This window comes from Pseudomyrmex gracilis, unplaced genomic scaffold (assembly GCF_002006095.1).
Source record: "Pseudomyrmex gracilis isolate BER0280 unplaced genomic scaffold, ASM200609v1 scaffold_373, whole genome shotgun sequence".
Classification (NCBI taxonomy): domain Eukaryota; kingdom Metazoa; phylum Arthropoda; class Insecta; order Hymenoptera; family Formicidae; genus Pseudomyrmex; species Pseudomyrmex gracilis.
The window spans coordinates 33,825-55,456 of record NW_018020957.1 but is presented as its reverse complement, the minus strand read 5'-3'; the positions used below and the strand labels follow the sequence as shown (position 1 = coordinate 55,456).

Sequence of the window (21,632 nt, the reverse complement as noted above, 5' to 3'; positions counted from 1 at the left end):
CTGATCTTTTAATATCAAAGTTGACGAAGAAATAANAGAAATAAATTTCATGAGGATACTTTACTCTTGTTTTCGTGTTACGTAATCGTAACTTTACAATAATCGTTTTTTTTTTTTTTTTTTTTTTTTTTTAAATAATTTTGCGCAAAAATTTGAGACACAAATAGAATAATTAGCTACAAATTCGCATTTATTTAAAAGAAATATCTGCTTTTTAATTGATTTTTGTTCTTTTAATTTATGTTTAATGTGTATTGTGTTTTCGTGTAGCGCTGTATTAAGTTCAGACTTAAGTCAGTAGATAGTATATATTATTAGCGTGTACTATGTGTCTATTAAAGTAGTACATGTATATTTTTCTCACTATTTTATTTTGTCGAATATTGAGAAGTTAGTGAATATTTAACATTATATTAAATTTATTTAATAAATTTGTTTAATATCTAATATAAAATTTATAGTAAACAAATTAAATTTATTAAAAAGTAAACTAAATTTATATAAAACTTCTATTAAAATAAAATTTATTTAATGTATAAAGATGATATTATGTGTTTACAACATATATAACAATTCATGGTTTTGGAAGAAGAATTACTTAACTTTTTGGCAATGACAAAGAAAATGAAAGAATTTTTTTCAAGTGCATTTTAAGTTTGTTTTGTTGTTTATTACATAAATGCTTTTTGAACTTCAAATTATTTTCAAATCTTGTTAAGAGAGATATTGTGACGTAAAAAAGTCAATTAATTAGTTTTTCCGATATTTTGCAGCAACAAGAAACGTAAATCATGAAAACACTCTAATACATCAAGCCTTTTTTACTCAAATACATCAAGGTTTGTCTTTTTTTTTTAATAATTACATTTAATAATACACAACAACTGTTTTTATGGACTCCTACTGACCACTTATTTTAACTTTTTATTGATTAATAATTAATGTTTCTCACTATAAAAGAGATACAATTAAACATCGCGTAGATATTACATACAATAAGCAACATTTTTTAGGGAAGTAAAGAATCATGACGCATGATAAAAAAGAAAGTTAAGTAAGGAAAGAAAAGAAGAATTGCAAATGAATGATTAATGTTACAGCGTTAAGAAAAAATATTTTATTTCTACTATACATGTAATATAAACAACTATACAATATTTTACCAAACCAGAACAGGTATGTGTGTGTGTGTGTTTGTGCGCGCGTGCGTGCGCGCGCGTGTGTGTGTGTGTGTATATATATATGTATCTCACGATACACCCGTAACAAATTTTACAAAGGCGTTCTTATCGGCAATTGGTCGCTTAATTTATATTTGATCAGTATTATTCTTAATATTAATTACTTATTTGTTTCATATCGAATAATCTTACGTATATGGATACACATACCGTGTCGCAAAATTTAGTTTTTATCGCGTCGTCAAATAACATAATTACTGTTTGCATTAATGGAGTGATATAAAAAAAAAAAAAAATACACTTCTTTGCAGACAAGCGACACGACATGTTTCGCACGACAAATCTTTAACTGTGACGTAACACCTCCGCACGTATATAAAAGTACATCCGATTATATTCAGTAGCAAGTGTAAGCGCGTACTCGCGCGAAGAAGGAAAACCGGATAATCGTTAAATTGACGTTTTGAGAAAAACATTTTCTCAACAATTTTCCAGGTTTATGAAGGTTTATTCTAACAGTTTAATTATATATGCGCGTAAAGATGTGAGACTGTTCTTGGAAGCAAGGAAACTCGATATTTGCCATATCGATATCTAATTATTGGATGTAAAAATACATAGCAGAAAAATTGCGTGTATAGCAAAAATATATAGATTTACCAAAATTTTTACGAAATTTTACGTTACGTAAGTCGCAACAAGAAACGCGTTAACGACGTTTTATAAAATAATCGGACAAGATAAACTCGCGCGTTTGTCAAAATCACCTCGGATCATTGTGAGGCAAATCTTTTAAAATACAAGTAATTAGTAAACTCGATATTGCCACATCGATATATTGCCATATCTAACCATTAGATATAAAAATATATAGCAGAAAAATTGCGATCACATTAGGTCCGATAAATTTTTACAAAAGTGAAAAAACGATTGTGTATTTTGATACGTGTGTGTGTGTGTGTGTGTGTGTGTGTGTGAGTGTGTGTGTGTATGTGTGTGTGTGTAGTTTGCGACGGGAAACGCGTCAACGATATTTGGTTCTTTACAAAAGTAATCTGGCAAGATAAACTCGTGCGTTTGTCAAAATCACCTTGGGCCGCGTCATTGCACATGCGAAGCTATTTTTTCATAAATACATAAGCATCGCATTTGTTCACTCTAGCCACTTTAGTTTTTTTTGTTTTTTTTTTTTTGCATCATTGTAAGCTCACAGCCATCGGTGGATAGAATAGAGCGATGAAACAGAAAAGACCTCGTGCGCGTCCATGAGAGACGAGCAGAATCGACATTCGGGACAAAATCAATTTAACAGTTTCGACGAGTTTTGTCGAGTCGCGCATTTTGCGTCTCTGTGCGCTCCGACTCGATGACATAATTGACTTTTCAATCATCGATTCGCCCGCTTGATCGCATTTGTTATCGTTACGTAATATCATGCGTAGTGCCATATAATAATAATAATAATAATAACAAAAGAAGATACACGTAGAATGTTATATGGAATAGTACCCTGAACAAATATTACACAATTGTAACTCTATTAGTTGTGTTGTGTCTTGTACTAAATTAAGAAACATTATAAATAACTTAGCCATTTTTTAACATTTAAAATATACGAGATTACCGATTACATCGAAATGTTGCATTGTGTCTTACACACAGTTCTTAGGTGGTAGAAACAAAAATTTGAAAAAACACTCGCTTGCTTAACATTTAACGCGCGCGCGCGTTTGTCTTTGTCTTTCGTCGCCGAGGTCCCGCACGTTCATGTACAACCGCGGATACGTAACGGAGAAGGATCTACCGGACGTTCTTGATCTTCCAACGGAGAAACAGGTACGAGGCGACTCGCAGCACGACGAATATGAGAAGAAGAGCGAGAATGTCCAGAGTGAAGTCAGCGTCGAGCATGTCCAATTCCTCCAGCGTCGTTTCCGGATTCTTAAAATGGCAGTAAACCTGCGAACACACATCGCGCGCGAGAGTCAGCGTTTCCGCCTAATCTGTTGACGACGTGATTAATTTCTAACACACACACACACACACACACCGCTCCCGATTTTCATTACCTGGAAACACTTGAGTTTCTGCCGACCGTAGCTGTAGACTGTCAAGGCGGTTCCCTCGAACCCGTATCTGATGTAACTCAGATACGTGATCCATCTCAGGTAGACGGGAATCGCGTCGAAGCTAACGAAGAAGCCCGAGAAAAGTAGGAACGGCACCGACATCACCGGAGCCAGGAACACGCCGTTCTGCACGTTCATCGCGGCGCCGACCACGAGGCCTACCGATTGCGCGACGTACGATATCAGCAGACACGTGCTGAGGAACATGGAGTATCGCATCAATTCCGCCGGCTGGCTCGTCACAAAGTACACGATCGTGACGTACATTGTGCAAAATATAGTCTGAAAATTGAGAGATGCAAAGATATTGTTTATTTATTTTGTCGCACACACTTTTGTTATTTGATATTCAGTTCTCAGTTACTCATTGTAGTCGCAGATAACTTGCGATGACAAAAAGCGTAGAAATTTTCGTCGCGCATTTTATATTTTAAAATTAAACAAGAATTTTTTTATTTTACAGCGACATAAGTACGTATGTTGCACGCTTTTTCGCGGCTGCAAAGAGCAGCCCGGAATCTTGGTTAGAGAATGTGACGATCCTTACCTGAAACGGTATGTCCGAGATTGTCATTGCTAGGTAATACGATTTGAGAGAGTACCATCTGTTAAAGTGCTCCTTCAAAAGCACGGGCATCTCCAACGGGACTGTAAGAAACAAGAGTGCGAACGGAGATTCAGTGGCAATTTGTTCACGAAAAAAATTAGATTTCTCTCAATAACAGCAAAAAAGTCTACAAATGAGCGTGACAAGACTTACAAGACAGAATGGTGATGGTCATGGAAGTGTACATGAGGAACAGCATGTTGAAGAACAAGAATCCCAGATTGCTGAGTACTTTGGCGCCGTCATTTCCGATGTTGTAATACAGCGCGCTGATCAGCATAGCCACCAGAAGATGGGCGAACAACCGGAGATACATTAGAGTCTGCAGAAAAACATTTCTCATGAATCAGATATTTCGAGATAAAAGAAATATTGAAAAACGTGATTGGAGAGACAAAGAAACACGATAAACGTAACGAGGTGATGTAATCTCGGCAACGTAACAATAAATTCAAATAATATTTGGATTTATTGTAAATTCGGCAATTTTCAACCAATTGAGAAATATCGTATCAATTGGAACGTCGTGCGAATAAATATTACTGAAATTTTTCGAAATTAATTCTTCTTCAGTTGAATGTATTCACGTTCTAGAATGATAGTCAACTGAAGAGGACTGAAATCCGAAACGTTTTGGAAGATTAGAGTCTGTTTGTCTTGCACTTGCGAATTTACCGATGAATATTACGAAGAATTTATTTATTTCACGATAAAATCCTGAGAGTAGCGTGTTGCAATTTTTTTTATACACATAAGCTCTTTCAAGTAACCTACCCAATCTCTGCGACTGAATAGCAAAGCACGCTTGAGTATAATGAAGAACTGCTTAAATTCCGACACAGGATATCTCTCTGGTGTCACAGCGATGGAATCCTCGAGCAAGGCCATATCCGCATTATCTTTTTTGTCCAAAGTGTCTATGGGTATCGCGATGTCCATCGCTAAAATATCATATTCACGTGTGTGTGTTTTATTTGCGCTGTATTATATATTATATTCGTGATATTTTATATAACTACAATATTATTGTTTATATACTATTTTATATTTAATATTTTTATATGATATACTATAATATTATATTTATTATAGTATTTCGTAAAATTTATATTTATATCATAATATCATAGTCATACTAATTTGATGTCAAGTTCGACAAACAAAATAATCATTGAGACATAGAGTTAATTTGAACATAGGTTCGAAGATTCAGTGGGGAATTATACGACACAGTTCTCGTAACTGTGTCACGTGCAATCGCGGAGAATTATGCTGGTCGACGTTTGTTCCTCGAACATGACTCGCAAATACACATAAATGTCACGTTGCGGTCGACACGTTGTAAAAAGAGAGAGAAAGAAACATATGTGTTGCACCTTCTTTAGTGATATCATTCGCAGTGTAGCTGGTGATGAGTTTTCCATTGGCAATTTCCGTCAGCTTTTCTTCCGAGAATTTCTCCTCCAGATTACTCACGTCGTTTTTGTCCTTCATTTTGATCTTGTCGATCGTGTCGCCGTTTTTCAAAATTTCCGCCGAGGCGGAGCAATTGTTCAGACCCTCCTTCGTGTCGGAAAGCATGTGACCCTCGCGTATGTCGTACTTGCCGTTCTTGATCGCGTTCACCAACTTCTTGATGTTGTTGCCATACTCGCCGCAAGATACCTCGATTACTGAGAAACAGAACAAAGTGCACCGTAAGTCGAAATGTATTTGAAGAGAGAAAATATAATTTATATATACAATATTTCCTTTACATAATGTATATAAAAAAATATATAGTGTGGTAAAAAACACATATAACAGTAAAAAATAAACAATAAAATATTTGCATAGATGAAAGACTCGCTTTCGACTTACTAAACGACGCGGGATTGTGATAGCTTGGGCAATTAAGATTAATTGTGCTTAGGAAAGGCACCAATTGAGACGTGGAGCCCTGATAAATGCATTGGCCCTCTGCTAGCGTGTAAAGAGCGTCGAACATCTCGAACAATCGCGCGCTCGGCTGATGAATCGTGCAGACGATCGTTCGGCCGCCTCGCGCTAAGGTCTTCAGCAACGAAATGCATTGGAAACAGGACGAGGAGTCGAGGCCGCTATAATAAAAACAATTCAGATAAAATCGGTTGCCTCTCTCATTTGAAAAAAAAAAAAAAAAAACAAACAATTTACGAGAAGAAAAATTCGAAAATATATGTGTATTTTTATAACTCGCTTTTCTGTCGCAGAATAGATTGTACAAATAAAAAACAAATCTTGTTTGAGTTATCCTTCGCAACGGGATTTCTTTTTTTTTTTTTTTTTAATTAATACTATCACGAGAATCTTTGGGATACATCCAGAGGCGGACTTAGGCACGGTCTTTATGGGCTGCAGCCCGGGGTCCCGTTCAATCAAAGGGCCTCTTCGTGGTCAAAACTAAACAGCAAAATCAACCGTTTTTTTTGCACTAAAAATAATTCCAAGTATTGGCACAGGTAAACAGTGTTAGCCTAAGGCCCTCAAAGTTAACGGTCTGCCTCTGGATACATCCGAGATAGTATTAGCATACAAATGAAGCGCTTTTTTTAAAAAACTTGATTTAAGTGCGGATCTTGAAAAGAATCCGATCGTGCAACTCAGCTTTCGTAAACAAGTCACGATTTGATGACGAAAATAAAAATACAAATCCCGAAAAGATTTCTTCGTGACGAAATGTAATCTCTTTTGTAAGTTTTGAACAGTAAAAGTGTCAAAATTGCTCGTTGTGTCAGAACAGGTACATTTGAATACAGTACAGACGAGATCGTTATATCCATTAACGAAATTGTCGTCGCGTTCGAGCAAATGAAAGTGTTATACGAAAGTTTGAACGCGTCAGTGAAAGTTATTAGTAAAATAAAAAAAGAATCAAAATCTTCAATCATTGACCTCTGTTGCGAAGTTTTTTATTAGAATCGAAAGAAATACGCCTAGTCGTGTAGCTAACTATGCTTTAAGATTTGAAATTTATGCATCAAATGCAGCGCAAAAAGTAGCGGACGTAAAAGCTGAACAAGTTCGATTTAATTAGCAGCTGAATTTTTTAAGATGCCGAATTTGCGCGTGTCATCTACAAAAAAGAAATTATTTCATCAGAGAGAAAATATAAATATGGGAACGCAAAAAAAAAGAGTAGAGACATTTGAAAGTTGCAGGGAGAAACTTTTAGGTGGGAGACGCGCTCGTTCCGCAAAATTCACATGTGTTTCGCAATCTCGGTAACGAAACAACATTCCCACTGACATTGGCCGTGCCAATGAGACTGAAAGATCAAGGAAATTGCCTGCGGAGACTAGTGTTTGATTTCTCTCGCGGGTCTTGTTTAAAGAGAAAGTCGAATGGATAGTCGCTTAATTTTCTCTCGACATTTTTTCCTCACGAACTGAAAGCTCTGGCTTTTTAGTATTTTTTTTTTTTTTCTCAGTCACCGAAACAGCTACTTCGTCGAAGTCTTCTTACCTGGTAGGCTCGTCGAAGAACATTACGGGCGGGTTGTTGACCAATTCCAAGGCGATTGAAAGCCTTTTCTTCTGACCTCCGCTCAAATTCGACGTCATGGTGTTACGGTGTTCGGACAAACCGAGAATTTCGAGGATTTCCTCAATCTGTCAAAGAGGAAAAACATCTTAAAAATGACTCGATTTTACACAACGAGTGTGCGAAAATTGATTTTGGCAGAGGATAAAAAAAGAAATATTCAAACACAATTTTGCATATATTAGGAAACCCATAAACCAGAAATGTGATACTACAAATAAAAAGGACGTATAAGATAAAAAAAAACCGGCACGAAGAGAACTTTACAAACATTTATCGTTCAATGTGCTCTTTTTAAGATCGAAATATTCGCGCGATGTGTGCCGTTACCTTTCTAAGACTCGTAAAATAAATGTCGTTAAATCAAAGAAAGTCCGCGCTCACCACTTCTTCCTTCTCTGTTTTGTCAATGTGCGAGCCGAGCTTGAGATTCGTCGCGACCTTCATAGCTTCCGCCACCGTTAAATTCGCGTGAAGTTGATTATCCTGCATGATGTAGCATGAGAGTTTCTTGAAAACGCTGAGGTTTCGTTCATGGCCGTTCATTGTGATGCTGCCTTCCAAACCGGACGTTCTGGTTGAAAAAACAAGAAACCATGTTTGGTGAGATAAAACGTGCTAAAATAAAAAAAACGCCTTTTTAATGTGTTCGATCGTCGCGTGTTCGAACGTGCACCAACAGAAGACGAATGTTTGCTACATGTGTGTGCTTTTAAACTTTTATTACTCGCGTCAAAACGCAAGAAACTTTTGTAACTTTTGTGTAAATGCAAGAACGAGTTATCTGAAAATGTCAATTATATTCCGTCAACACTCTCGATGCAAACTTATTAATAATTCATTGCTTTTTTGTTCTTCGATATTCGGTGTCGTGTAATTTTTTCTCTTCAAACAAGACGTTCTTGGACGGACGCAACTTTCCGTGTTATCAAATTCTGCGCAAATACCGCGACAAAACTGGTTTGTGAAAAACAAAACGCAACAAAACGAGAAGCGAGCGCGTAGGAAACATCGCGCGCGCTTGATCCCGCAGCTGCTTCAAACCCCGCGCGAAAACGTTTGATATTTTCAAGAAATCGAGGAATTGACTGACATCACAGACGTATTAATCGATAAATCTAACAAGTTTTGCCATTACAATATTTACGCGCGTTCGATCGATCCTCTCTTCTGTGTGAACGAAAGTTTTATGTACATATCTGTTGATTTTTCTTACGTGTCATTGTTGCGCACGTGACAGGCGCGGAAAATTTATATCCTCGATATTTTGTTTAACAATCTCTCAACGTAAATCACACGTAGAAAACACACACGAGTGTTGGAATGAAATTCTCTCCTTCTGGCGACCAGACGCTAGCTGAGAGGTTATTCCTGTATTTCGGAATACGTGCGCGATGTCTAACGGTCTTTTACTGCGGTTTGTGTTGTTTTTTTTACTTTATTCAAACGGAAAGTATTGCGTTACATTCAACTTGAGAAATCTAAGATTGGTTCGAGGCGAATCATCTTACAGTCTTTTAGAAGTGGATCAGAGCTATTAAAAGAAAAGAAGTTTTTAGGAATTAAGAAAATATGTTGAAGAAAGCGATTAAGGAGAATGATTTTGACTTATTCATTAAAAATTTTGACTTATTTATTTGCATACTTGACTCATTTCCGTGACATATTATTTCTAGAATCGTTTCACTGTGACAAAATTGCTTTTGATTAAGCGCGAAACCGGTTTGAGACCTGCATGTCCTGAAAGTACGTATATTTTTCAATAAAATCGTCAATTGTTCCTGCGTTTGCACGCCCTTGACGCCGCTTTGCGCGCTAGTTTAGAGGTAAAAGTATAGCAAGAGACACAAACAAGCTCGCGCGCACCGGTTTTTAGTCGGCGGCCTTCGGCATCTCCGCGCGAAAAACGCACTTGATACCGTGGTCAAGCCTCTTCGATTTGTATGCGCACAATAAGAAGACGTTTCGAGCGCGACGCGGAATACAAAGCAAAATATCTTTGATCAACAAGACACGAGACGAGTCAACAAATAAATCTGTCAAACTGTCAATGTTAATTATAAGACGAACAAATCGGGAAAATTCACTTCCGATTGATATGTAAATTAAAAAACAAAAAACAAGTGCGATATGTTACACCTTGTTAAAGAAAAAAATTTCTATTTTTTAGAGAGAGAGAAAAGAACAAAATTTTCTGCGTTTCAAAGGAAACTCAAACGCAGACTTGCTTTGTCAAGCGAAACGTTTCGTAGCAGGCGACCGACAGAGCGCATATGTGTGTGTTGAAGTAGAAAGTCAAAAATCCCGGAGCTCAATGTCACAACTCGTTCCGATTTGAAATCTACTCAGTGTTCTTAAATGCGTGTTTTGTAACTGAGTTTATACGCGGCTACGATAACGCGCGATCATTACGTACACGCGCGTATATTTCCGTTCGCCATTTTACGTTTCGCCCGCTCTCGGCGCTGAACGCTCGGCGCGACAGAGATATCTTTGTTCCGGAGCGGTTTCGTAACACACGAAGAAAGTGAGACCGTTGTATCTCGAAGAAAGTGAGACTGTATCCGGAAGAAAGTGAGATCGCGAAGAAAGCGAAGCGGACCAACTGCATTTGAAAAAAAAAAAAAAAACAAAAGTGAGATGTCGCACAATCTCATCGTCGTTGAAATGTTTTTCGCTCATTTCAATACGGTGTCTTTCCGCGTTGCACTTAAATTCTCGTCTGCTTGGACTTTAATCAGCGTGCGTGTCGTCGCAAAAGTCACAAGCAGACGGAGTGACAAGGCAAATAAATAAATTGTGAGAAGAAACCGGAAAGAAAATGTATGCGCGCGCATGTTGATTATCTCTTCTTCTCGCGGTCATTTTTTTTTTTTTTTTTTGACTTGTGTTACACGTTTCTCGTCATGCGCGAAAAGGTCGCGCAAAATATTTTATCGCGGAAAATGTAATTTACTCCGCCACTCGCGATCACATTTCGATTAATAATCTCCTCTCTCGACGTAAATCACATATAGAAGAGACAAGACACCAGTTCTGACGAAATATATATTCTCCTTTTACGGAGAGATGCTTAGCTAGACAGGCTAAGAAGATAATCCTGTTTTTCGAGATTCCGGTGAGATCTCTGCGAACTAATCGCGCGCGCGCGCGAAAAAGAAATCGCATCCAAGAATATCCTTCAAGAATATTTTTCATTTAGTTTTACAATATATATCCTTTGGTTCGTGTGTTGCGGAATTTGTGGGAAAAAAGCGACCATTACGAGAACAATGCCTTGTTCAATGAATAATAAATTTATAATTTTTTGTTACGACACACACGCACGGGGAAGATTGTACGCAATTGCACATTGCGTTTGCTGCTTTTTAAGGAAATACGTTACACGCGGATTTATGAGCATCCGCAACGAGCGGTTTTATTTTCCGGTGACTTCTCTTTCGAGAAGTTCACGATTTATATACGAGTATAGGAAAGTAACCAAGAACTTCGCGCTGAAAGTTCGAATGAGTTCACACTCGAAGCGGTGGGCGCACTTATCATCGGCATTGACGCGGCGAATGAAATATAAATGGACTTTTATCTGCTTTATTTAAAAACGAAAGAATTAACACTAATGTGTTTTTGCATCCGTTATTATATTTCATCTAGTAAAGACCTCGCACTGACAAAGTATTATTATTTTTCGCATTTTTTTATCGATTAGTGTAGAAAAACGAATGCAGCAAATGTCCTTCATCTCTGATTTATACGTTCTCGGCGTATAAAGTTCACAAGTTATTTTGTTTTTATTCACATAATCATGATAGATCATCATTTAAGACAATTTAATCGTATGTATTGCTTGTCTCGCAAGAACACACGTTCAAAAGTTAAACGTTTTACTATCGAACATGGCTCAAAAATGTCACACGGACAGACAACGCGAAAGTTTTTAAACCGCAAACGCGTGATATTATAAGAAACACAAATTTTCCTAAGTAAACAAATTAGTAAACATTATTTGGTCATTCTTTTAGATATTAAAAAACCAACTTTTAAAAACTCATCTAATCTCATCTAAGTAAATTATTATTCAATTATTATCTGATCATAAATTTGATGTCATTCGTAGCATTTTAGATTGACCAAACGACCTTCTCGTGTGACGTCAACAAACGAAAAGAGTTGCGCGGATTCTATTTTTGCACTTTTAATTTGCATACATTTATGTGCTCTTCTACATTGAATATCGCGCGTTTGCTTCTTTCGGAAACAACGCCGCTTTCGCATGCGTCAGCCGATAATTGCGAAACTGATAGCGGGCGTGAGAGTTTCGCGAGCGCGTTTCAACTCACTTATATCCGGTGAGGATGTTTAGGAGCGTCGATTTTCCTGCGCCAGAAGGGCCCATGATAGCCGTCAGCTCGCCGGATCGCAGTCTGCCACTCACGGATTTTAGTATCGTCTTTGTATCTGCAATTGCAATAATTCCATATTGAATGTGTGCGAGAAAAAATCATAATTTTCTTTTTCCGCCGCTATACACGCTTAGGTAATTTTCCCGTAAAATTGTTACATTTTATTTTCTGTCGTGCGTAAAAGGCGAGGAATGATATGAAAAAAAAAAAAAAAAAAAAAAAACTAAAGACCGGGACAAAATTAATTTTTTTTTTACTTTTTTGCTTATTTGATAAGGCAATTTGCTAACAAGCAAGCAACACGTTTTAAACATTACGTGCATTGCGAGCTATAAGTTTAATAATCTTTATACTCGTTTAATTGTGGTTTTTTCTTTATGAGTATTCATTATCCGCAGATTAATATTGCACTGATAACATCGAGATGACACAACCTCGTCATTGGTTTTTGTCATACCGATTGCTAGAAAAACATACACAGCTCGCGATATCGAACAAAGAAAAACAGGACAAAGTCCAGAACAAACACGCTGCATTCAGTGAGTCATATAGTAGGTAATCGCAAGAAGAAAGGATGATTTAATTAGATAAATGCTTCAGAATGTAAAACTAACATTAATTAGTTTGAATATTAATTAAAATTTTGGCCGTCAAATTATTCATGAAACGATTTTGAGAATTAAATTTAGGAATACGTAAATTTATACTTACATTTATATTTACATTCTTTTTCAATATATATGTGAATATATTATACGAAAAAAAGGAATATATTGTATACAAATTTCAGCAAACATTTTTTTTCTGAGAAATGCAAAACTTGATGGAAATTGCTTAATTGAAATCTTATTTGTTTCTTTTTTTTACATTCTACGAACTTGTGTTGTATAGTCGTCATTAACGTTCGAGAAACATCTTTAGAAAATATTAATTTTAATTGTTGCCGATAAAAGCAAACAAATTGAATTGCGACGACGGCGCGTAAATTACTTCTAGTAGTCAAAGTATATTCGAATTCATATTTGCAAGAAACGCACGCAAAAGTAATAAGATTGCAAATGAAGAAAAACAAATCGTATCTCAATATTTGAATCGATATTATTATGTGCGAGTCATAAAGCGACTCGATTCATCCGCTTGTTCTCCATTGGAGCCAAATGTCGTATAACTTGACCCTTCGGCTTTACTTACGTATACGTAACTTTGTGTTTCGATTTCACTGTGTGTCTTCATTTCAAAATCTCAATTCAAATCGGTTTAGCAACGCGCGCGCGCACTCTTATTATAAACCAGCTTACTTGATCAACAATTACGTTACTGTGTTGCGATATGTGGAATTGCACACAGCGTGGTTTTTATGAAAAGACAGGGTAAAAAAACGGACACTTCAGTGTGCGTTATCGAGGTTTAACAATCAGTGAGGCAAAAAAAGGAAGAGCTTGAGGGAATGCCGGTTCGTTTTTTAAGCCTCAATTAAGCTAATGATCGCAGTCGATAATAAGACGTGTCTTGTTTCATCATTTTATGAGCGGATTTAAAATCTCTCTTTATAGGACATTGAATCAAATTAAATCGCGGATGCAAGATCGGCGCGATTCTCGATGCGAAATATCAAAAATCGCGCGAGGTTTTATTTCATCGGTTCTTGACGGTTTTTTTTTTTTTTTTTTTTTTTCCGACGAAGTATCGCACGCCTGACCGAGACTCTGCGTACGAAAGTAACAGTGAGATAATCGTCCGAAGTCTGTATTACATTCACGTGTGTGCTGTGAATTTGCTACGAGACTATATCTATGGCGTTGTTGCGCGTTAAAGCGGCGATTTAACATTCCTTGACGAGAGAATAAAATACTACTAGCCCCACGCGTCGTAAGTGCGCGGCTCGACCACCCGCGGTTGGTCATCACGTGCGCAAATATTTGCGCATTACAATATGAAAAGATACACACACAAGTGAGATAACACAACAGAACGTGCGCTCGTATCATTATTTTTAACACAAGGCGAACGGGCGCCAATTCTTAAACACTTATCTGGATGAGTTTGTTCTTACAACTCGCAAATAAAAAAAAAACACACTCCGAACAATCAAGTTTCATCTGCACGTTACAAATTTACAGGTTTTAACATATTGTCGAAAATTCGCGCGGTAGAGAGAGAGAGAGAGAGAGAGAAAGAGGCAAATCAAGTTTGTTGTTAATTTCAAGTCTTTTTAGAAGAGACTGCGCGCGCCATATTACGTAAACTGCGGGGATTGCAAAAATCTCGCTATGACATACATCACTCACGGCATTTAAATTACTCCGGTTGCTAATGCTGAGGTGTGCACGTGTGCGCTTGCTCGCTTACTTGCTTGCTTGCGTGCGTGTAAATACATGTGTACAGTAAATAATGGAGCAAGAAAGAATCAGGTAAGCTAAGAAACCTCAAAACTTGCGCGACGCACGTCTGTCTATTATTGCCTTCAAGAGGTCACGTTAAAACACTTTCTTTCGTTTTGTTTTGCAATCGCTTAAAATACACCAATGTAACCAACCAGTGCTCTTCGTAGTATCGAGACGGGAATAATCTCGGCAAATGTCAGCCTAACGTTATTTGTGGTTACCGTCGCACTGCAATTTCAATCGTTTCACAACATCAAGGTTCTTGTGATAATCCGGAGAAATCCCCGACGAAAAACTGATCTGTTAAAGAACGCGTCGTTCGAAATGCAATTAAATGGAGAACCGAAGGTTCTTCCCTCCTCCCCGTTTCCTCAAATTTTGAAATAAATTTTTTGCCTTTGTTCGAAAAAAAAGTACGCACTCGAGAGCTTTCGCACAATTTGCTTAAATATTACAGGTGTTGGCGATAAACATTTTTAATTGTCTCTCGCGGAGATAATAATTACGAGTTGTGGTTTTTTGTTGTTGCCCACATGATTAAATAATGAGAAAGGAGAAAAAAAATTGTTGGTAGTTAATAGAGATAACGAGAAACATAGCGCGGTAATAAGACACAATTATCATAAGCTCCGCCTTCGTTGCATCGTCAAGTTATGCATTGCCCGACAATGTAGGTCATTATTCCAATTAGATAATGTATCTCGTTCTTCGAAAACCGATGAAAAACACACTATTTGCGGCCAACTTCTGTCGCGTGCAGAACAAAGTTCGGAAGTTTCAGCCGGTTTTCTTTTTTGTTTGTAATCTGATATCGATTTGTTATCGCGACAGTGCAACTTTATTTTTCCATGTACGATTTTAAAGAAACAATTTTGAAGAGGGATGATTGCCGTCACTTGTTCGATCGAGTATCTTGTTTACCGGAGGCAGGTTGCATTTTGCTCTCGATTGTTGCGATAAGATGCACAAAATGGATCGGTGATTAGAGAAGTCATCGACAGTTACGCGTGTGTGTGTGTATTTTTTCGAACAACAACTCGATAAAATAACAAGCTCGTTTCACTAATTAAATTGCGTGCGCAATGTCAATTATTCGGGAGATCGTCGTTAAAATATCACTCAAATTCTTATCGGAACAATAATAATTGATGTTTGCAACATACGCGTTTCCCGATGTTTTTCAGAGAAATAATACGGAATCTTTCTGCGACACGCATTACGCGTCGTTAAACGATGTATCTTGTTTGTTTTAAACGCTAGTTGCGAAAGCCGATCGATCAATCGCGTTCGAAACTGCCAATAAACAAACGTTCACCAATGATGTTGAAACAAAAAGAGACAAAAAAAAATGAAAGAAAAACGATTTTTCGTTGTGCGTTTAATTAGCGTTTAATTATCTTTTGATGAGATTAACGGAGATGTCTGCTAAGATTATTAGTAATCGCAATGTTTCATTGCTGGAACATTGTGATTACTAATTTTCATATCTTTTGAATCACATTGTGTTCGTTCACAAATAACGTCAGTGAATGATTTTTCTCAGTAGAGAAGTAAAACAATCAATTTGAATTAATTAATTTAACAGAGATAACTGTAAAACGAATATTTTGCTGTGTGATTTTTTTCGTATATCTTTGGGAAAATTCCGTTTAAAAGCTGAAATCAACTGGCCGCAATGTAAATTCTCTTGGACCGAAAATAGAAAGTGTATATTTCTCGCGGCGATTCCAATGATATGAAAATTTTTACTGCGACAAGAACGGAACGATTGTGTGAAGAAACAAGATTTTCGACAATGACGTTTTAAGGTAAAGGATCTCGTAATTATAAAAAGAAATCAATTAATCGCTCGCTAGATGAAGAAAAAAAGAGGCAAAGCAAACAAATGGGTGGCAAGTGACACAGCTTCTTGCGATCAGCTGAAAAATCATACACATTTACAGAATTCGAATCCTCGCTTACCACACGCTCATTAGATCACACGCATTAATTAATCGTTCAATAACTATTGCGTATTTTGCAAAATGGTACATGACTATTCGGTTTCAGATTAATCTAATCTATCTTTACACATTTTTGCTCTGTCAAAATTTTTCAGAAACCCTGTATATTAAACATGACACTAAAATATATTTATAAATTTATATAATTTTATATATAATGTTTTGCTGTAATTAAACAGATTGTTTTTATTAACTATATTTTATTAACAATATGTATCTGGTTTGCATTTAGTATTCAACATCAGAAAACATTAATTTTTGTCGGTTTTTATCAGAAAATACCGGTAAAAACCTGTTTTTATCACTGACATGGACTTTTTCCAAAAAACCCGGACTTTTGCCAACTCTGAATAGAGTTAAGCAACATTTCCACGTTTCTTCCCGAGCCCAACGTGTCTACATAATTAATCCTCATACATCTCGCGATATTATACCGTAATCGACCTTGCAAAATTGCGGTCGTGTCTGGTGGAAGGCAATTTGTCAAGTTTAAAACTTCTTTGCGAGAGCACATCTGGCACAAAAATGCGACGGGAGAAAAAAAACTCTACTTCACGTTTTCTTACGTAATCGCAAAATTATGACTCTCGATGTGTGACATCTATTCGCGCGCGGAGAAAAAAAATAAGACGGATGTGTCATTCTATAAATAATCGAAACGTACGCGTCACTGTCTATGGGTCACATGTGTGACGCGCGAATATTTGACACGAGTTCGAAGTGACGTGTGTAAGGCAAAAGGAAGAGTTGTCGCGAACGATGACAATGGAAAATGGACACGTGTGCGTACGTGCGCTAGATTGAAATTTTTTTTTTTCTGTCGCTATTATTAAACTCCGATCGATCTCTGATGCCGCGCTCCCGATACGCCAAATACAATAGGCGATTACATTTTATTATTCCGCGCGCGCAGAAATTACCGATTCGCGCGCGTTACAGAATTTTTCTAAACGTTTTTTTTTCGAACGTGAGCGACACGTTTGCCAAACACGAATTTGTTTCGTGGCACGCGACGCTTAAACGCTTTTTGCATTTGTACGAGTGTGCGTGTGCACTACTCGTTCTGCGTCTCGCAGCATCTCAGAGGGGAAGAGAGAAAAAAAGAGGGAGAAATATATTTTTCTTCGAGGCGGCATACGGCGAACGTACCACTTTCTCTAATGTCTCCGATGGTCAATGTTACGACAAACCAGTTTCCGACTATTTTAAAACGGGCGCGACGACAATCAATTAAATATTGTTTTTTTTTGCCAGAACGAGGACAAGAGTAAGAGTCAAAGAAAGCGAGAGAGAGAAAGAGAGAGAGAGAGATGTTATTCGAAATGATGTTTTATAAATAACTTAAATCAGCATATAGATGTACATTTTCTCGTAGAAAATTTATCGTAGAAGTTATTATCCAGCATGCAAATTCGAAGATACGCAATAAACACGCTCGTAAATCCGAGTCTGTCATCAACTTTTGAGTTATTATTACATCGGTGTATTTTTATCAATCTCGAACATTTGACGATGTGCCGCTGTTATTTTTCGATCAAAACCAATGTTTTTGACGGACAATATAGAGCACATGCAATTAAATGGAAGTATCGGATAAAACGCGCATTTTTTTATTGCAAACTCTGGACGCGATTATGATAATTGGATAGCAAGAAGATCAAGGAGAACAAGATGAAACAGCGTTGCCATGCTGCAGCCGATGATGATGATGATGATGATAATGATGATGCTCAACGACTAGGCGAAGAGAAAACGCGATTCAAGGGCAAAACGCTCGCGCATCGTACGATTTGCGACACAGTTGTTTTACGATTTCTTTTTTGCGCGATGTTACATCAATTACATCACATATTGTATATCATAACATGTCAATGTAACTCCGCTAATAAACGGAGAATAATGTTATTACGTCAGATCCGATTATTAGGTTCTTTTTGTTTTTTTTTGGTTGTCGTAAAAGCAACTTGAAGTGATTTCGACTGGCTGGATCAAAGCTTAATTAAAAAAAGTCTGCAAATATGAAATGTCTCAAGATTCAACAGACATGAGAGATTTTGAATTTTATTTTTATTTTACGAAAATTGACGATTTTTATTTACATTTTTAATTTTTCCGTCTTTAACAGTATAACTTTTTGATAACAACACACGTTATCTTATCAGATCCTCCTCCTCTTATTTATCCTCTTGTTTCCTATTTATTTTACAATAGTTTATTATTTTTGATTAATTAAACTAAGCGGATTGATGACGTGGTGATGAGTAAAAAGATATGTATACTCACTTTTGCGTTCTTGGACTTTGTAAGTGAGGTCGGTGAACGCCAAGTCGACCGGCGGCCTCTTCGGCAGGTGCGTGATCGTTTTTTTCGGCTGCGCCGGCACGATCTGCAGTCGCACCGCCGAGTTTTTTCTGGGTTGCAACAAAATTCCATTGGTGTCGTCGTCCGTTGAACAGTTCCCCTCAAGCTTCATCTCTCAAACCGGGTAGATATTTTACGTGTGTAGCTTTTCGCAAATTTTTGACAATTCGGCCTTTCACGCGAGTGTCTACTCCGTGTCGTTGTCACCATTCGCGGAAGTAACACACGAGAAATTTGTGCCTCGCGCGTCTTATTCCTCAACGCCTGCAATACTATTTTGAGCTTGCATATAATGTGTCATTTTGGTTTTTTTGTTTCATTGCTGTGACAATTCTCACGGCGGTTTTTTGAAAGATATTTGCATGTTACATCGAAAACGCAAAGTGTCATATTGATTGCAAGAAGCTTGAGATTTTGAAATTAATTTAACAGGATATTTCTAGTTGAAACAAAGTACCGGGAAAAAATGTTTGCTAGAAGAAGATTATTATACGGCTAGCGAAAAAAACTTGCCAAGCCTGTTAATTTTGTTGCTTCGTCAACGAAACATCTCGCTGGTGAAACCGAAAACTTCAGTAGGTTCGACCAAGTTTTTCTTTGCTAGTTGTCCATAATTATTTCAATGAGTAGTTTTTTAGAAATAGAGAAGAAACATATGAAACATAAAATTGTTATATAACAATATTAATTACTCATCAAAAGCTGGTTTTTGGGTTTGGATTGCGTCAAATTTTATTAATTTTATAAACGACGTTGTTTTTGGCAACATTTCAGTTTGCCCCATCAGGATTCCAAAGATCAGACGAGATTCGTCAGATCTCGAACGGACTATAACGCAGTTTAAATTTGAACATCGTTTACGAGAATTCTTTCAACACACGCCGCAAAATGATCATATTAATTGTAACTTTTGCGCTTGTGTAAGATATAAAGCAGTCGATGACGTGTGTTCAAGCAGCATGACGATGTGTTCTACGTCAATCAATTGTGTATTCGTTAGACATTTATTCGACGAAATTCAAATTACTGGAAAAGTGTATAGTGTATCGTGCGAAACGACACGATTGTACGTTTAATGGCATTTATATGGCAAATATTGAGAACTGAGCGGGACGAGAAAAAATTGTTTGTTGGAAATATTTACATTTGATACAAAATAGGAAACAAGGATCGCAAAAACAGCCATTTTGCTTTAGTAATTAATACTTTTGTGACATAAAAGCAAAGTCCTTGCTAAAACGTGACTTTTAATCGAATGATTAAGCGTTTTAACAAGCAGGTAATAATTTTATACGTGTTCAAGGCTCTTTTTTTTCGCGCGCGTGCATATGCGAGTATATGCAAAATATATGTTTCTTATCGGCTCGAAATAAATTAAAAAAACGAATTACAATGTTGATCTCCTTACATCTTTCGGCGCACGTGTGCGATAGTTTTCCTCACCGCCGTCAAAGAGACACTTCTTCGTGCACCACTGCGTGTATCAGACTCGGAACGCAACGAGACGCATCTTTGTTTCCAAGGCTGAGGGAAAAAAAATTCAAAAAAACCGCACAACCAACACGGACAGTCCGCGCGACTGCACTTGTTGCCACGTACTAACGCGGGAGCGCGTTCGGGATTTTTAGATGCACCGGATTGCAAAGAGCAAACGCGATAAAACAAAGGCTCTTTCGTGTGTGGCGGGGAAACACAACCGCGTGCGGTGGGGAAACCAACAATAGCCGCCGGCTTGTGTGTCTCACCTTCCGCTGTAATTCCCGCGACTGCTCGAGACCGACTGAGGTATCAGAGTTGTCAGAGAGTGTGCGTCGTGCCCGTCAACATTGACCGCTGCCACAACCAGTCGCTTTTTCATCATATTTTCCCCTTCTCGCGTCTTACGCGTGTCTTTCTTTTTCTATTTGTTTTCTCGCACGCCGCGATCAAGATGGAAGTTTGCGCGGCAACCAGGTGAATCGGAGTCACTCACTAGAAATCGCGGTGGAGATATTCGCTAGTCGCAGTGATCTGCATGCGTGTGATATATGATCGCTTTATACTCTGACATACTTGACTTGGATCGTCGACTTTGCTTTTTCGAGTTTGATCTTAAGCGAATGAACTTTATAACAACCAGAACATTTGTCAAAATAATATTTCAAACTGCAGAAATATATTCTGAGTAATTTTTTTTTTTTTTTTTTTTTTTTTTTTAACGAGAAAAACTAAGCGTAGAGTATTAAAAATCTTAGCTTTTTTGTTAATTAATTTTGTTTAAATATTAAAGAAAAATAATAAACCGCGCTTTTTTTATTTTTTCATCTGTTTCAAATTGACGGATGTCGCAAAACTACGTATACACGCATTCAATTCTGGTGTTAGAGAGAAATTTCAAGCGCGATTACCAATGAACGAAAATATGCGCGCGCAATTTTTGATTGTTGACGACACTTTTACTGTCAGCCGGTCATCTGGTCATATCTCGTACGCGCATTGCTTCCGGAATGACGCGATATCTCGTTGTTCGCGTCTATCGAAGAAGATTAACCGACAATCGCCGAATGATAGATATCGATTTGTGACAGTGTTAAAAGAATTACGGTAAGTCGTTTTTCTCGAACTTTGAACAAAGCATATCGGTGTTTTAATTTTAATGATAAAAAAACTAAAGATCACGCGTGTTATCGTGTACATCTAGTGTTTTTTTCGCGAAGAAAATCGCTGTCGTATCGTAAAAGTTGACACTTTGACCTGATAATCGATTTCTTTGCTAATACGCGTATTTTTTTTCCACGCACGTTCGCATGAATAAAAGAGCACAACTTCAGTAATTTTATTTGCAAATCGTAATTAAATCGAGAGTATACCAAGTACGCCGTCGCATTGTTTCTCAACTCTTTTTACGAATGCGTGTGTTAGTATTTTTTTCTTTATATATGTTAAACGCTCGTTTGTAGTCAAAAGAAATATATCATAGTCAACAACGAAGAGACAAAAAAAGAAATAAATATCCTTGACGTAAGT

The 21,632-nt window shown here is 37.2% G+C and overlaps 1 protein-coding gene across 4 annotated transcripts in view; it reads right to left on the bottom strand.

The window, feature by feature from the left end:
• Nucleotides 1-2,176: 2,176 nt before the first annotated feature.
• Nucleotides 2,177-21,632, bottom strand: part of LOC109860367 (ATP-binding cassette sub-family G member 4) — a 28,451-nt gene continuing 8,995 nt past the window's right edge. Inside the window, exons 1-13 of one of the 4 annotated variants that reach the window (XM_020439391.1) lie at nucleotides 20,372-20,472; nucleotides 20,035-20,150; nucleotides 18,549-18,898; nucleotides 11,816-11,933; nucleotides 7,863-8,052; nucleotides 7,401-7,546; nucleotides 5,778-6,016; nucleotides 5,294-5,590; nucleotides 4,692-4,858; nucleotides 4,071-4,239; nucleotides 3,858-3,958; nucleotides 3,251-3,592; nucleotides 2,177-3,140 (exon numbers count right to left, since the gene is read on the bottom strand). In XM_020439391.1, coding sequence (XP_020294980.1) covers nucleotides 2,982-3,140; nucleotides 3,251-3,592; nucleotides 3,858-3,958; nucleotides 4,071-4,239; nucleotides 4,692-4,858; nucleotides 5,294-5,590; nucleotides 5,778-6,016; nucleotides 7,401-7,546; nucleotides 7,863-8,052; nucleotides 11,816-11,933; nucleotides 18,549-18,738 — 2,118 coding nt within the window. In that variant the 5' untranslated portion in view covers nucleotides 18,739-18,898; nucleotides 20,035-20,150; nucleotides 20,372-20,472 and the 3' untranslated portion in view covers nucleotides 2,177-2,981. Of the gene's footprint in view, nucleotides 3,141-3,250; nucleotides 3,593-3,857; nucleotides 3,959-4,070; nucleotides 4,240-4,691; nucleotides 4,859-5,293; nucleotides 5,591-5,777; nucleotides 6,017-7,400; nucleotides 7,547-7,862; nucleotides 8,053-11,815; nucleotides 11,934-18,548; nucleotides 18,899-20,034; nucleotides 20,151-20,371; nucleotides 20,473-21,632 lie in introns of those variants that run through there. The other 3 variants (XM_020439392.1, XM_020439393.1, XM_020439394.1) reach the window with 3 other exon arrangements.